The sequence below is a fragment of the Equus quagga genome, chromosome 9, assembly GCF_021613505.1.
Source record: "Equus quagga isolate Etosha38 chromosome 9, UCLA_HA_Equagga_1.0, whole genome shotgun sequence".
Classification (NCBI taxonomy): Eukaryota; Metazoa; Chordata; class Mammalia; order Perissodactyla; family Equidae; genus Equus; species Equus quagga.
In genome coordinates this window covers 25371076-25386660 of record NC_060275.1, presented here as the reverse complement: position 1 = coordinate 25386660, position 15585 = coordinate 25371076, and the positions used below count along the sequence as shown (strand labels likewise).

Sequence of the window (15585 nt, the reverse complement as noted above, 5' to 3'; positions counted from 1 at the left end):
TACATACCTACATTTTCACATGAGGCTTTCCAACATAATGGGTTTTTTATTTTTGCTTTTGCTTTTTGATTGAGCTACTTATACTCTTCAAGTGATTCAAGATACTATAAGCCATGTAACTCAAAGTTCTGTAACCTAAAAAAGTTTCAGGAAGCACTGCTTCAAAGGGGTTTGTTAGAAAGAGTACTGGGTTTGGGGCTAGATAACTCAAGTTCAAACCCTGGCCTTCCCAGCAGCCTGACCTGAGGGTCTGAGGGACTCAGACTCTGGCCCTGGATTTCTTCATTTGTAAACTTTATCTAATAATCCCTACCTACAAGACAGTAAGTAAATTCTAGTATATTCACACAATGATGCACTACCCAGCAATAACAGAGAATGAACGATAGTCGGGCACCGCAAAACGGTGTTTCAGTCCACGAGGGACCACATATTTGGCAGTGGTCCCATAGATTAGTACCATGGAGCCTAGGTGTGTGGTAGGCTATACCATCTAGGTTTGTGTAAGTGTATTCTATGTTGTACACACAACAACAAAACTGCCTAATGACGCATTTCTCAGAACGTATCCCTGTCGTTAAGCGACACATGACGGGACTGATACATGCAACAACATGGACGAATCACATAGACGTGATGTCGAGTGAAAGGAACCAGACACACAAGACTGCAATTCTGTATGATCCATTTATAGGAAGTTCAAGATCAGGCACAACGAATGGATGGTGGTGGAAGTCAGAATAGTGGTTATTTCTGAGGGAGCACTGACTAGCAGGGGGCATGAGAGAAACTGCAGGATGCCAGAAAATGTTCTCTATCTTGATCTGGTGGGGTTATACAGGGGCAAACATGTAAAAATTCACCATGCCGTGCACTTTACACATTTTACTGTAGGACTGTTATACCTTAATTACAAAAAGAAAAAAATCCCCATCAAGTGTCCTTGGCTATGGTGAGGACCAAGTAAAACTAGACACACTTGCGAAACACCAAACACATATGAATGCTTATTGTTAAGTGATAATAATGTGGTAGAAAGATGTTAAAGTCCCAAGAAAGCCATACTGTTCTTTTAGATCAGAACTAATTTGATAATAGAAACTGAGCACTTCTGGGAAGTTACCTAATTTCACTGGAAGGATAGGATACGTATTACGGTCTGTAATATTTCTAATGTTGAATTATAGCAATGAGCATTTGTTGAGTGCTAACCCTGGGCTTGTATCATCTCACTGAATTTCCTAACAGTCAAGGCAAGGTTAGCTCTGCTGCCCTCAGTTCTTTGACCTCTCACCTGGCCATGGAAGTGAGTCAACCACTCAGCCAGGCCCCAGCTCTCGAAGTCACTATGGCTCTGCAGGCACCTAACGGTGCCCCTTCTTCTTCCTGGAGTTCTGTGCAAATGGTTACGGCTGGTAGTGTTAACCGTATAATCAAGACCGTGCCCTCAGTGAGAAAGGAGGTGACTTGGTCTGGTCATGAAGCACGCCTGAGATGGGGAGTGCAGCGATCGAAATTCTACAGGCAGTTAATCTCTATTGAAAATTGGTGGGGTTTAGGAAATTTTCCTTTCTCTCATTTGGGAAATGGGACTTTTTGGTCTGCCACAGAATGCTCTAACCTCCTGCTCCCAAGATAGATTCTCCAACTGAGTCGAATCCAATTCTAACTGTGGACCTGCCCCTGACAGACTCACCTCCAAATATCCTCTTCCCTCGCTAAACCACCTACAGTCCACCTGTAAGTCCAGCTCAAGTGCCCCCTTTTCCCGGAAGCCTTCCTTGATAGCCCCTTCCATGGGAAAATTCTCCCTTTCCAAAAACCCAGAGCAGCAATGGTGTGGCTCCAAAGTGTGGCTTGGATAGTACCACCCTCCTCCAAGTCACCAAAACCTCCTCTTCCAAGCTCCTCCAAATAAACATAAAATCTAAACAAAGACAGGGGCCAGCCTGATGGCGTAGAGGTTACGTTCACTCTGCGTTGGTGACCCAGGGGTCGTGGGTTCAGATTCCAGGTGCAGACCTACACACCACTCATCAAGCCATACTGTGGTGGCATCCTACATGCAAAGCAGAGGAAGATTGGCACAGATGTTAGCTCAGGGCCAATCTTCCTCACCAAAAGAAAAACAAACAAAAACACTAAACAAAGACAGTATGCTGCTATTCAAATGCAGCTTCAAGACACTCTCTCTAAGCCTGTCTCCTAACCAGAGGCCTCCCTTAAGCCCAAGCTACACAGAAATTCTGGAGCCTTTCAGAGGGCTCAGCATTAAGTCTGTTCTATACATTTGATTATATTTAACACAGCACTTGATTGCATGTTGCTCATACTGTTCTCAATTATTTCTTGTCTGTAGGTCTTGATCTTCAACAAGACTATAAACTCAAGGGAAGAAATTGTGTCACTCTTACTTTGTATGCTCCCCAGGGCCCAGCAGAGGGCTTAACGTAGCCAAGAGAGCACTAGTTACTAAAGGCGTTGAGAAGTTCTGCTAAAAGCATACTATATTTTGTAAATTCAGCAAATTAATTTTATTCATATTATTTATACTAGTAATACTGATAGTCATAATGAATGATTGTTAGTGTCCTTATTATTGCATTTTGTATTGATTTCTCCACTTGTTAAACACAATTTATAAAAAACCAATTGGACTTTAAACTGCACTGCTGCTATTTTCCAAGGTAAGATTGTACTTTTTCATTACATCTTTAAAAACTATACTCAGCACATTTTGCAGGCTAATGAGATAAACTGCTCAAAAACAACACTGACATCTGTAGCGTGCATATCAATAAACATGTTTTAATTCCAATCACGCATCTCCCCACACTGGGTTTAAGTTATTTCTCCTTCTGTTCAAATACCAATTGCAGTTTATTTACATAGATGATTAGCTTTTCCCATGGTCTTCCTTGAGTTGACAGCGGTGGGGTTGGCATTATGGCAGTAAGCTTGGACCCTTATGTAGCACAGGTCCATGAGCTTTTATCCAAATCCCTTGGGGCCGGATATGTTTTTGGAATTCTGAGTCTTTTGGATTTTAGAAAGGTAGCAGATGCCTAAGGCATAGATTTTATAACACTCTCAGCCAGAACTGGGGCAATGCCCAGTGATCAAAAACATTAATAGCTCTACTGGAAAACCTAGTGAAATAATTTTAAGTAGTTTCACTCTTGTTCAGGTCAGGTTTTACTCCTAAATGAGGTTCAGCCTCAGACTTTCCGGCGTCAGAGCTTTTTGGATTTTGCAGCTGTAGGTGAGGGCTGCTGGGCTGGGCTGGCTTCTGCTGTGTATATGAAGTAGGGTTGGCCACTGGGTTTGTCAGAGATTCCAGACCAGGGCCCCAGTGGCACCATCTATCTCTCATTCCTTCGGGGATTACAATTCAGTTCAGCAAACATTTGCTTCGGGGGATCTGTATATGCCAGGTGCTGCGAGAGATTTTTAAAGGGAATAAGAAAGGGCTCTGGGGCCGGCCTGGTGGCACAGCGGTTAAGAGTGCATGTTCCGCTTCGGCAGCCCGGGGTTCGTCGGTTCGGATCCTGGGTGCAGACATGGCACCGCTTGGCACACCATGCTGTGGTAGGCGTCCAACGAGGAAGATGGGCATGGATGTTAGCTCAGGGCCAGTCTTCCTCAGCAAAAAGAGGTAGATTGGCAGCAGTTAGCTCAGGGCTAATCTTCCTCAAAAAAAAAAAAGAAAGGTCTCTGTATTAGCGCGCTCGGGCTGCCATATCAGATACCACAGGCTGAGTGGCTTACATAACAGACATTTATTTTCTCACAGTTCTGGAGGCTGGAAGACCAAGATCAAGATGCCAACAACCTGGTTTATCGCAAGGCCTCCCTTTCTGGCTTGAAGATGGTCACCTTCTCCCTGTGTCCTCACATAGCATCTTCTCTGTGCACACTGAGAGAGAGCAATCTCTGGTATCTCTTCCTCTTCCAATGAGGACACCAGCCCTATCAGATTAGGGTGCCACCCTTATGACCTCATAAACCTAATTACCTCCCTCAAGGCCTTATCTCCAAGTACAGTCACACTGGGGGTTAAGACTTCAACATCTGAATTTGGGAGGACACAGCTCAGTTCACAGTGGGTCCTTTCTCTCAAATAGCTCATAGCCAGCAGCAAGCAGAGGCCAGATCCCAGCTAAACTGTGACATGTGATAGAAAAGAGAAGTCAGAGCTGGGAGTGAGCAGGGAGGCAGGGCACCCTCAGGGAGTCTGGGGGGGCAAACAGAGCAGATGACATTTGAGTTGAGCTCTCAGGGAGGGAAAGGCTGGAATTTCACAGGGCATGTGGCAGGGAGGACATGACATCCTGAAGCCACACCCTGAGTAAAGGCACAGCAGTGGGGCAATGTGCATGTGTGGACAGGGAGGGTGTCTGCTTGGGTGATGGTGACAGTCAGTTCTGGGTAGCTGGATTCTCGGTGCTCAGAGAGTTGTATACGAAAGGAGCCCTTTCCCTGCTCTATGCCAGTGTCTGTGGCTACTTAAAGCTAAAAGACATTTCCTGTCCAGAGCTGGCGGCTGTAGAAATGTCCAAGTCTCCTACCTCCGAGGACTCATCTCCTGGCCCAACCACCTGCCTGCTTCAGGTCTTGCCTAGCTTCCTCATCGTCAGGGTTCTCTGCCTCCTCACGCTCAGCTCCAGCCTGCTGCTGGCCATTTCAGCTGTTTTCTGGGGCCTGTGTCTCTCCGCCCTGGCTTTATCCCACTTCAGCCTTGCTTGGCCCTCTTAGGTCTGGGTGCTAAGGAATAGGAAAGAAGGCTCAATGGTTACCCTTTCACTCTGGCCACTGATCTTTCCTTTTGTCCTCTAGAACAAATAAGGAAACACTTTCTGAGGCCTTGCTCTAGGCAAAGCCTTGTGCTGAAAGCTTGGGACCATCAAAGTTGTCTAAGACTTGGTACCTGCTTTAAGCAACTCAGTTGTTAAGCAATTAATTGGAGAAAAACACACACACATACACACACACATGGAAAATATGCAAAAAAGGAAAAAGCACAGTCTCAGCTGTGTGCTGCTGGTCATACCCTAAGTCCTCATAACTTCCGTGGCCTTGCGATGCTCTATGTCGCTGCTCCCCTCTGTCCACCTGATCCCACTGATGGTTCTGTCCAGGGCGCCAGGGTCACCTCGAGCACATGCCCTGTATCAGTACCATCTTGCCCCAGGGCTTTCTTACAGCCTCCTGAGCCTCCCACCTGGTGAGGGGAGTCAGTGCCCCCAGGGTACCCCTCAAGCAAAAGGGGTAGGACTAGGGCAATAAATGCCCCAGCCTCCACTTGGGCTGTCCATACCTGCGGAGGCTTTCTACACCCTTTCTCAGAAGGGCCCCAGGTGGAATGAGACGCAGCTGCCTGCAGCGGTAACCAGCCTATAACACATTCTTGTACTGGCTCCTCCCCCGCCGCTCTGCCTGCCCGACACTTCTGCTTCCTGGATCACCTACCAAATAACTTAACTGCAGCCAAGTCCTCATAGGCAACCAAACCCAATTCACTTTCTCATCTATAAAGGGAAGGATTTGGATGAGACACTCTCTCAGGTCCCTTTCGGCTCTCGAAGCACCTCAGTTTTTAGACAAGAAAAGTGAATTCCAGGAAGTCCTGCCGGAGATCACACAGCTGATTAATGGTACATGGGGCAAGAATCTAGCATGAAACTGTCATGTTATGTCAATTTCCCCAAAACCGTATCTACCCAGTCATTTCAAATAAAAGTCCCACATCACAATGCTTGGTAGCACTAAGCTAATAACCCTCAGCCTCTATCCAAAACACACGTCTTAGAACTTTATAGAAAAGAATTGACATCGGAGGCATGTTGCCTCTCAGAGCCCTCGTCCAGCCAACAGCTTCACAGGAGACAAACAGAATCACATCTTTTTATTGTGACCTGCACTAAGTGTGATAAAATACCCTTTTCCAGTTATCTCAGAGGCTTCTCTACATAGGAATGTATTTTTTTTATCAGATGAAATCCTCATCTATATTCTGAGAGGCTGTTTGCCCAGTTTATGTAAGGTAATTGAAATATCAGAAGGATGGTTTACAGAAGAAAAAGTATTCATGCCCATGTGTGATTTATGGATGTGCTTGATGGATTTGCGACAAAATGCTATGTCAGCAAAAACAAAGGTTTGGATAGAGACCACAAAGTGATGGAAATGGAATGAAAATAGCCTCCTGCTATATGTTGTCAAACAACAAGCCTTAAAGGGCATATTGGTTGATTAAGAGTGCTTTGATAACAAATTGGATTTTACGAAGAAATGATGTTATGTGATGGAAAAAGTGCTGAACCAAGAGATGGAGATTTGTTTGGGCTTCTGTTTATTTGCAAATTAAAGAAACCTAAAATATTTGTGATGGGTTTTTAAGCTCTAAAAGTCTCTAATTCATTGATTTTACCTGTACTACCTATTGTGGGGAGGCAGTAAAGCAGAGAGACAAAAGCATAGATTCTATAATCCAGGCTGGGTTCAAATGCCAGCATCACCACTTACTAACTGGGGTGTTTTCCAACACCAAAAACCAATCTGTGATTCTTCAGACACCAACGTTCAACAATTCAGTTCCCTTCTGACACTAACTACTCAGAGTCAGTGCAGACCCTACAGATTAAAGGCTCAGTCCCACAAGACTGTCCCTCACTTCAGAGGCCAGTCAAAATCCTGGGCTACCTGTACTTCTAACCAACTGGCTATAAATCGGGAGTTCCTATGACCTCCTCCTCAGTTTCAATAATTTGCTAGAACTCAAGAACACTCTTTACCTACATTTACTGGTTTATTATAAAGGATACAACTCAGGGACAGCCAAATGGAAGAGACACATAGGGCAAGGTACGGGGGAGGCAGAGCTTCCATGCCCTCTCCAGATGTGCCGCCCTCTCCAGATGTGCCACCCTCCCAGCTCCTCCACGTGTTCACCAACTGGAGCTCTCCATCGACCATCGTTATTCAAGCATTTCTATACAGCTCAGCCTCTAACCTCTCCCCTTTCTGGAGCTTCTCCCTTTTCTGGGTGGGGCTGAAAGCTCCAATCTGCTGTATCTTTGTGACCTTGGGTTAGGCAAAGATTTCTCAAATACATCACCAAAAGCATGATCCATAAAAGAAAAAAATAATTTAGACTTTGTCAAAATTTAAAACTTTTGCTCTTCAAAAGATGTTAAGAAAACGAAAAAACAAGCCTCAGACTAGGAGAAAATATTTGCCAATCATATAACTGATAAAGAACTTGCTTCCAGAATATATAAAGAAGTCTTACAACTTAGTACTATCAGAAGACAAACAACCCAATTAGAAAATGGGGAAAAAATATTTGAATAGACACTTCACAAAACAAGACGCCATCTTGGAGACTGGCTACCACACTACTGTCACCTCTCACCTGGGTTACTGTGTTTGCTTCTTAATTGAACCCCTGTTTCAGTCTCCCTGAAGTCTATTCTCACCCTAGCAGCCAGCAACCCTCTTACATCATATCATGTTGCTCCTCTGCTCAAAACCCTATAACAGCTTCCTATAGCCACATAAAAGCCAGTCTTTACCATGTTCCCAAGGACTGACATCATCAGGCCCCCACTACCTTTCTGATTAATCTTCTACCAGTCTCTCCTCACTCTACTCCAGCAGACACACTAAGCAGACTTCTGCCCCAGGGCTCTCGTACTGGCTCTCTTCTCTGCCTGGGATGTTTCCCCCCAGATAACCATATGGCTGGTTCATTTAAATACCAGCTGCTCAAAGAGATCTTTTTTGACCACCACATATAAAATAAAATAGCACTCCTGCCATTTCCAGTTTTATGGCACTTAACATTCATCTCCTAGTTTCCTCCACTAGGATGTAAGCTCCATGAAAGCAAGAGGTTTGTTTTGTTCTTGCTGAAGTCTCAGTATCCAGAATAGTGTCTAGTACAGGGGCGGCATTCAGTAAATATTTTTTTAATGACTGAATAAGTGGGTTAATGAAAATGGCTGCCAGTCCCAGCTCTGCCTGCAAAAATGCCCTGCTAATATTGTGAATTACGTATATGAGGGAGAAGAGAAAGGAGGCAACAGGGAATAGGCATATTGGTAGACAGATGGAAGAAAGTGTAGCTCTTAATAAATGAACAAGAAAGGGAGGCATGGGGTAAGTCAGGAAAATAACTGTGTGATATGAAGTACATCATTCAGATTCCTATGTCTATAAAATCTAAAAAAGGAACAAAGTTTAATTTGAAGGAAGAAAATTATGTATAATTATGCAAACTCTGAGGAAAAAAGTTATCCACGGGTTAAAAGGAACATACAAGCATACTGTAGTTAAAAATATTAAAAGACTGAGAAAATCAATATTGATGCTCATGAAACTATGGCGGCAGCTTATTCGGGTACCCCCTCCGCATGGGATGAATGTTTCGGGGCAGCACGTGGTGGACGGACAGGACCTCCTGGATCTTCTCCTGGCAAAGCTTGTTTGCTGCCACCCCTGCTTCAAACTCTCGGCGTTCCTCTTCCTTCTCTGCTTCCCGGGCCTGCTGCTGGTAGGACATCTGCATCTGAAGTTGCCTCCTGTACTCCTGGACTAAACTGGAGCGTCTAAAGTGTTAGAAATGACAAAGTATCCAATTATAAAAGTAAGCATTTGGATTTACTTAGGGCATTAAAATTAAAATGTAACTTGTGAGGTCAAATTAAAATTCCCATTAAAAGCAGAGTGAGTGAAGAAGAAATAGATAAAAAAATTCAATAATGTGTTTATTACATAATAAGAATTAAGATAATCTTAGAACAAATATTGATTTTAGGGAGGGAATTCTTCTTCCACACTCAAAACATTGATTACTTTGTGGAGAGAGTCCTTGCCTCTCTCCACTCCCTCTCTCGCTCCTCTCTAAGGAAGAGGGGACTTACCTATTGGGAACAGGCTAGTCTGCCTGTTTTCCCCTCTGCTCTCTGTCAGAGGGCCATGGCCCTGCAGGGGAGGCCTGCAGTGGTGTGACATTGCTGGTGGCTGGGTGGGCTAGTTTGCTTCATTCTATTCAGTATTAACTAGACAATTTCCTCCAAATATAAGACACATTTTAAAATTTATAGTGTGACTTTTTTTTATTGTGGTAAAAAAAACATAATATAAAATCTGCCATCTTAACAATTTTTAAGTAAACAGTTTAGTAGTGTTAAGTACATTGCTGTGAAACAGATCTCCAGGACTTTTTCATCTTTCTCCAGAAACTCTGTACCCATAAGTAACTCCCCATTGCCCCCTCCCCCTACGCCTTAGTCATCACCATTCCATTTGTTGTCTCTATGAATTTGACTACTCCAGGTACCTCAGGTAAGTGAAATCATACAGTATTTGTTTTTTTGTGACTGGCTTATTTCTCTTAGCATAATGTCCTCAAGGTTCATCCATGCTGTAACATCTGACAGGATTTCCTTCCTTTTTAAGGCTGATGGTCCATTTTATATGTATACCACATTCTGTTTATCCATGCATCTGTTAACGGACATTTGGGTTATTTCTACCTCTTGGCTATTGTGAACAGTGCTGCTATGAATTCAGCTGTGCAAATATCTCTTCAAGGCCCTGCCTTCAATTATTTTCAATATATCCTCACAAGTGGGATTGCTGGATCATATAGTCATTCTATTTTTAACTTTTTGAGGAAACTTCATACTGTTTTCCATAGCAGTTGCACCATTTTACAATCAGTAAGCTACATTTTAATATCAGCTTTTATCAGAAATAAAGATTATAGAATGCATGTACCTCTGTGGCAGATTCTATTCTCCAAAGATGACCACAGTAATATCTCCTCTCCCACACACTCTTCTGCAATGTGAACCTCTACTCCCCTTATCAAGAGGTGGAGCTTATTTCTCCATCTCCTTGGATCTGGATGGGCCCTTTTTACCAGCAAAAGAATATGACAGAAGTGATGCCATGCTAGTCACAGGTGTAGCCCTTAACTGGCCTGGAAATTTCATCCTCCTATCTCTTGAAATGGCTTGCTATTGAAGCTCCATCTCAGAACCAGCCACTGCACTGTGAGAAGCCCAAGCCACATGGAGAGGCCACATGTAGATGTTCAGGCTGATAACACCAGAATGGGTTCCCAACTACAGTCAGCACACACTGACAGCTATATGAGTAGGTCTCTTAGGTGTCCACTCCAGTTGAGCCTTCAGATGAATGTAGCCCCAGCCAACATCCGACTCGAACCACATGAAAGATCCCAAGCAAGAACCAACCAGCTGAGCCTTGTCAACCACAGACTCGTGAAAGACAATCAAAACTCACTTTAAACCACAAATTTTGGGGTGTTTTGTTATGCACCAATAGGTACCTGTAATACCTTCGGCCCACACTTTTTTTTTTCTCTCTCAGTTGATTCAGAAGTTGGGCAGGGAAGACAGTTACTATCCATTAAGTTCCCTCACCTCTCCAATAACAGACTATTCAAAAACAGAAAGGAAACACCTCCAGAGAAGCAGTAGCAGGAAGTCAGTAGCGTAGGCTAGACATTGTTAATGCACCTAACTGACAATAGCCCCAGGTACATAAACCATACTCTTTCTAGTAAGAAAAGAGCTTATCTCTATGCACCAAGTGTGGGTGAGTCAGGGGACAGGCCCCAGGGACAGGGAGGGTGACTAGCAATCAGAGGAGATGGGTCCTCTTCCTCTACCACACTGGTTTCCTGAATTGGGTGCCATGGCCATCAGGGGAAAAGGATTACTATAGTCTGAGAAAGGCCACAAGGAGGGGCCTGCCTGTTTCCTCCACTTGAGCCTGACTGTGGTGATCAGAGGGACACCTGTCAGAGGAGGGCAGTGGAATTTCCCAAAGCACCCAGAGCATTTCAGTTTTCCAGCCCAGTGAAGCTACACAACTCCTCCTGGGGACATTTGCATGGAATCATATCCCCATAAGCCATTTCTGCTAATCTTAACTAATTAGGTCACACTGTATTTCAGAATTTATTTCACGGGGGAAAAAATCTTATTTCATTAGGATCTAAGGTTGGTGCCTATTTCATAAAAATTGTTTCTAATTTATTTTATTTTTTAAGATGTACATCTAATTCAATACCTAATATGTATAATCAGAAAGCACACAATGGCAACAGAATTTGATTTTACCAAGATGGTTGGTGCTTACTTTTATACAAAATTTTGTAAACTGACTTAAGCTTTTAGGACAAATGTAATACTGATGTAAAATAACATCGATAATATGTGAACTATGGCACATCGTCCCCTCTCTATGTAAAAATCTCCATAGTTTTTTAGGTAGTAAATAATAATAAAGAAAAAAATCATACCTTGCAAAATTCTCCTTCTCTTCACGGTTAAGCTCTTTAAGACCTTCATTTATGCGTTCCTGTTCCATAGCACGTTCCTCCTGTTCTTTTGCTTTGCGTTGCACTATGAAACACAAAAGTAATTTTTGCTAAATGACTTTTTTCAGACAAGACTTGCTGACATCTTTCTGGGCATCAATGCTATGTTGTCTTTAGAGAGGCAGAGCTTAGAATCACTGGGCTGGATCTTAGATCAATAAGGTAGTAGTCATCTCCATTGAGGGAAGAATAGGGTTTAGGTTGATAAGCGCTGCAATCTATACAGATTTTCTCTTAATCATTTTTCACTGAAAATCCGTGGTCAGTCCTTTTCATACCAGATTGCCACTGTTACAACACTTCTTACCTTTCTCTTCTTGAGGACAAACAGTTCTTTCTATTGCTATTTATGTTAATAAGAGTTTATTTACTACAAAATAAATATTGGAAAAACAGTATTTAAAGATCTTATAAGTTAGATAAGAAAAACTTAAGCATCCCAGTAGAAAAAAATTATAAAGAAAACAGAGTTCACAAAAGAATAAATATAACCAAAATGTATATATCTTTGGTCCAAAAATCCATTTATAGGAATTTATCTTAAACAATCATATATAAGCCAAAAAAATTATGTAGACAGATAGTAACCTGCAGTGCTAAAATAGTAGTAAAAGGATTCAAAACGATCTGAAGGTCCATTACTTGTGTTTAGGTAAAGTAAATTATGGTCCATTTTTATAATGGATTTCTAGGCAGCATTACAAATCCTATAATTCACCTGGAAAAATGTTTATGACAAGTGGAAAATGCAGGCTGAAAAACAATATATACAACATGATCCTAATTTGTGGGGGGAAATTATATACATAGTAAAAATACTGGCAGGAAATACATGAAGTTGTGAATAGTAGCTATTGCTGGGTGGTGGAATTATGGTTGACTTTATTTCCTTGTTTATAAATGGTTCCAAATACTTAAATTTTCCATGTTTTTTTTTTTTTAATAAAGATTTTATTTTTTTCCTTTTTCTCCCCGAAGTCCCCCGGTACATAGTTGTATATTCTTCGTTGTGGGTCCTTCTAGTTGTGGCATGTGGGACGCTGCCTCAGCGTGGTTTGGTGAGCAGTGCCATGTCCGTGCCCAGGATTCGAACCAACGAAACACTGGGCCACCTGCAGCAGAGCATGCAAACTTAACCACTCGGCCACGGGGCCAGCCCCTTAAATTTTCCATGTTTTCTTAATATATTCTAAAACATTTATCATGGATGCATACAGAAATCTTTTTAGCTTATAAGCTTTCTTCTCATTTTCTTAAAACTATAATACTAGCTTAATAATTTTCAACTGCTGTTATCATTCCTAGAGTAGAGAATTAATCAAAGGAACCAAGATGAGCTTTCTCTTGTAAAGAGAATTAGTGTGAAATCTAATGGTTCCCTAATAGTAAATCTGTCCATCTACTGTCTCCCCAGTTCACTGGGCTAAACATGGAACGGTGAAAATCTGGAGACGGCAGGACATCCTCTCAACAAATATTTCCTTTTGTGACCAAGCACTGTTGGAAGCTGAGAGAACACAATGGTGTGCTAAGACAGAAATGTGAGCAAGCCACAGTGAGAGCCCCCGAAAGAGGATTTATTATGAATAGGGGGACACAGAGAACCTCACAAGGAATGAGACATTTGAGCTGGTCTTGAAGGATGTGCGGGATGACTCAAGATCAAAAGCATCACAGGGGAGAGAAAACTACCCAAGCAAAGGTATGGAGGTATGGAGGTGTGGAGACATCTGCAGAAAAAAAAGAGGGACAGCTAAAAGGGAGGAGGAGGAGGTGTGTGTCTGAGCCCTACCTTCTCATTCTCCTCTATAATCACTAAGGCACAAGAGCATTCAGGACATACTGTTCCTTTAACCTTGAGAACATCTCCCCCATGACTGCTCAGAATCTGCTGGGATATAAAACTCTTCATGTGTTTATACTTTATGTATTCAATTAGATAAGTTCTGCAAAACAGAGATCGTACCTTAATCCTTTTAACATCCTCCATAGTATTTCACACATAATACCTACTTAATAAATATTTTGGTTGCTACTTAAATTAAGGCCCAACTATAATATAATTAGGATTCACTTCCTTACACTTTTCTTGAACTTGAAGCTTTCTTGTACACATGACCTCATTCACAAGTTGTTTCCTTGCCTCCTTTTCAAGTCTTAGCTCCTTGTCCTTCTCAGCCAACTTCTTCTTCTCCTCTTCCTCCAATATTCTGTCCAATTCTTTCTCCTGAGCTTTGTCTTCCTCACGCCGCTGTGCCAGATATTGACGATATATCTTCTGTTCTCTTACCATCTCTTCCTTCATAACATAAAAATTACCCCACGTTAAAATGTTTAGGTGTGATAATGATATTGAAGATAAGTTTAAAGACAATCTTTTAGAGCTACAATCCCAATCTTTTAGAGCTACATACTGAAACATTCACAAATAAAATATTATGTCCAGAGTTTACTTTAACATATTCAGGGGTGGTGGTGGGGAATGCGTGGGGGTAGATGAAACAGGAATGGCCATTAGTTGATGTTTGTTGAAACTAAGTGATGGACACAGGCGGGTTCACTTTTTTTATTCTCTGTATCTGTTTGAAATGTTTTATAATACATTTTTTAATAAGTTAACTCAAACACTTTCCCAAAGTGTTTGTCGACGCGATTCTCAAATAATTTTCAACTATACGGCTTTATTTTCATTTATTTTCATCTGGATGGATGAAATCTTAACCTGATAAACAAAGTAAGTCAATACTATTATTATAGCACTGTCTCTGACTGAAAGATGAATCACCTCATACTTTATAATAGCAATTCTCAATCTTAGCTACACTTTGAAATCACCTGGGGAGCTTTAAAAACCATTAAGGGCTGAGTCTCACCCCCAGAGATTCCTATCTAGTGGGCAGCCTTTAAGTTCCCCAGGTGATTTTAATGTGCAGCAAAGGGTGGGAACTGGGCTTTATAATGCAGGCATTTTCAATTGGCTTCTCTGTCTTTCATAGTATTATATTTGTGCTGGTTCATCCAATCTCTGATCTGATCTCTTTCGAGAATATCATAGATCTGAGGTAGGACTAGAAAGGTCTGAGGGTGTAGCTGCACCCTCAGAAAGGCTTATATACATAGTTTCATACTTACTTACGAAAAAAATTAACAAAAGAAGTGCAAAACTTATACTCTGGCAGGCCAGCCCCATGGCCAAGTGGTTAAAGTTCTGTGCATTCCACTTCGGCAGCCCAGATTCACGGGTTCGGATCTTGGGCGCAGACCTACTCCACTCATCAGCCATGCTGTGGGGGCATCCCACATAAAAAACAGAGGAAGATTGGCACAGACTCAGGGCTAATCTTCCTCACCAAAAAAAATACCCCAAAAAACATACACTCTGAAAACTAAGAAACATTTTTGAAAGAAATTAAAGAAAACCAAAATAAATGGAAAGACATTCTATGTTCACAGATCAGAAGACAATATTATTAAAATAGCAATTGTCCCCAAATTGGTCTACAGATTCAAAACAATCTCTATCAAAATCCCAATTGCCTTCTTTGCAAAAATCAACAAGCTGATCCCAAATTCATATGGAAATACAAGGGAGCCAGAGCAATCAAAACAATCTGAAAAATAAGAACAATGTTGGAGGATTCACATTTCCTGATTTCAAACTTACTACAAAGTTACAGTGATCGAGACATATAGATATGTGATACTGGCCTAAAGAGAGAGCTATAGGTTAACAGAATAGAATTCAGAGTCCAGAAATAAACCCACACATTTACTGTCATTGATTTTTGACAAGGGTCCCAAGACAATTCAATAGGGGAGAACAGTCTCTTCAACAAATGGTGCTAGGACAACCAGATATCCACGTGCAAAAGAATGAAGCTGGACCTCTACATCACACCATATACAAAATGTAACTCAAAATGGATCAAAAGGCCTAAAATTAAGAGCTAAAATTATAAAACTCGAAGAAGAAAACATAGGACTACATCTTCCTGACTTTGGAGTAGGAACGGTTTTTTAGATATGATATCAAAAGCACAAGCAACAAAAGAAAATATAGGTAAATTGGACATTGTCAAAATTAAATACTTTTGTGCTTCAAGGGACACCATCAAGAAAGTAAAAAGACAAGCCATAGAATGAGAAAACTACTTACAAATCACTTATGA

At 41.7% G+C, this 15585-nt stretch overlaps 1 protein-coding gene across 1 annotated transcript in view; it reads right to left on the bottom strand.

Annotated features, from left to right (window-relative positions):
* Positions 1-3609: 3609 nt before the first annotated feature.
* CFAP53 (cilia and flagella associated protein 53) overlaps positions 3610-15585 on the bottom strand; it is a 42806-nt gene continuing 30830 nt past the window's right edge. Inside the window, exons 6-8 of the mRNA XM_046671139.1 lie at positions 13499-13715; positions 11339-11441; positions 3610-8609 (exon numbers count right to left, since the gene is read on the bottom strand). Coding sequence (XP_046527095.1) covers positions 8381-8609; positions 11339-11441; positions 13499-13715 — 549 coding nt within the window. The 3' untranslated portion in view covers positions 3610-8380. The remainder of the gene's footprint in view (positions 8610-11338; positions 11442-13498; positions 13716-15585) is intronic.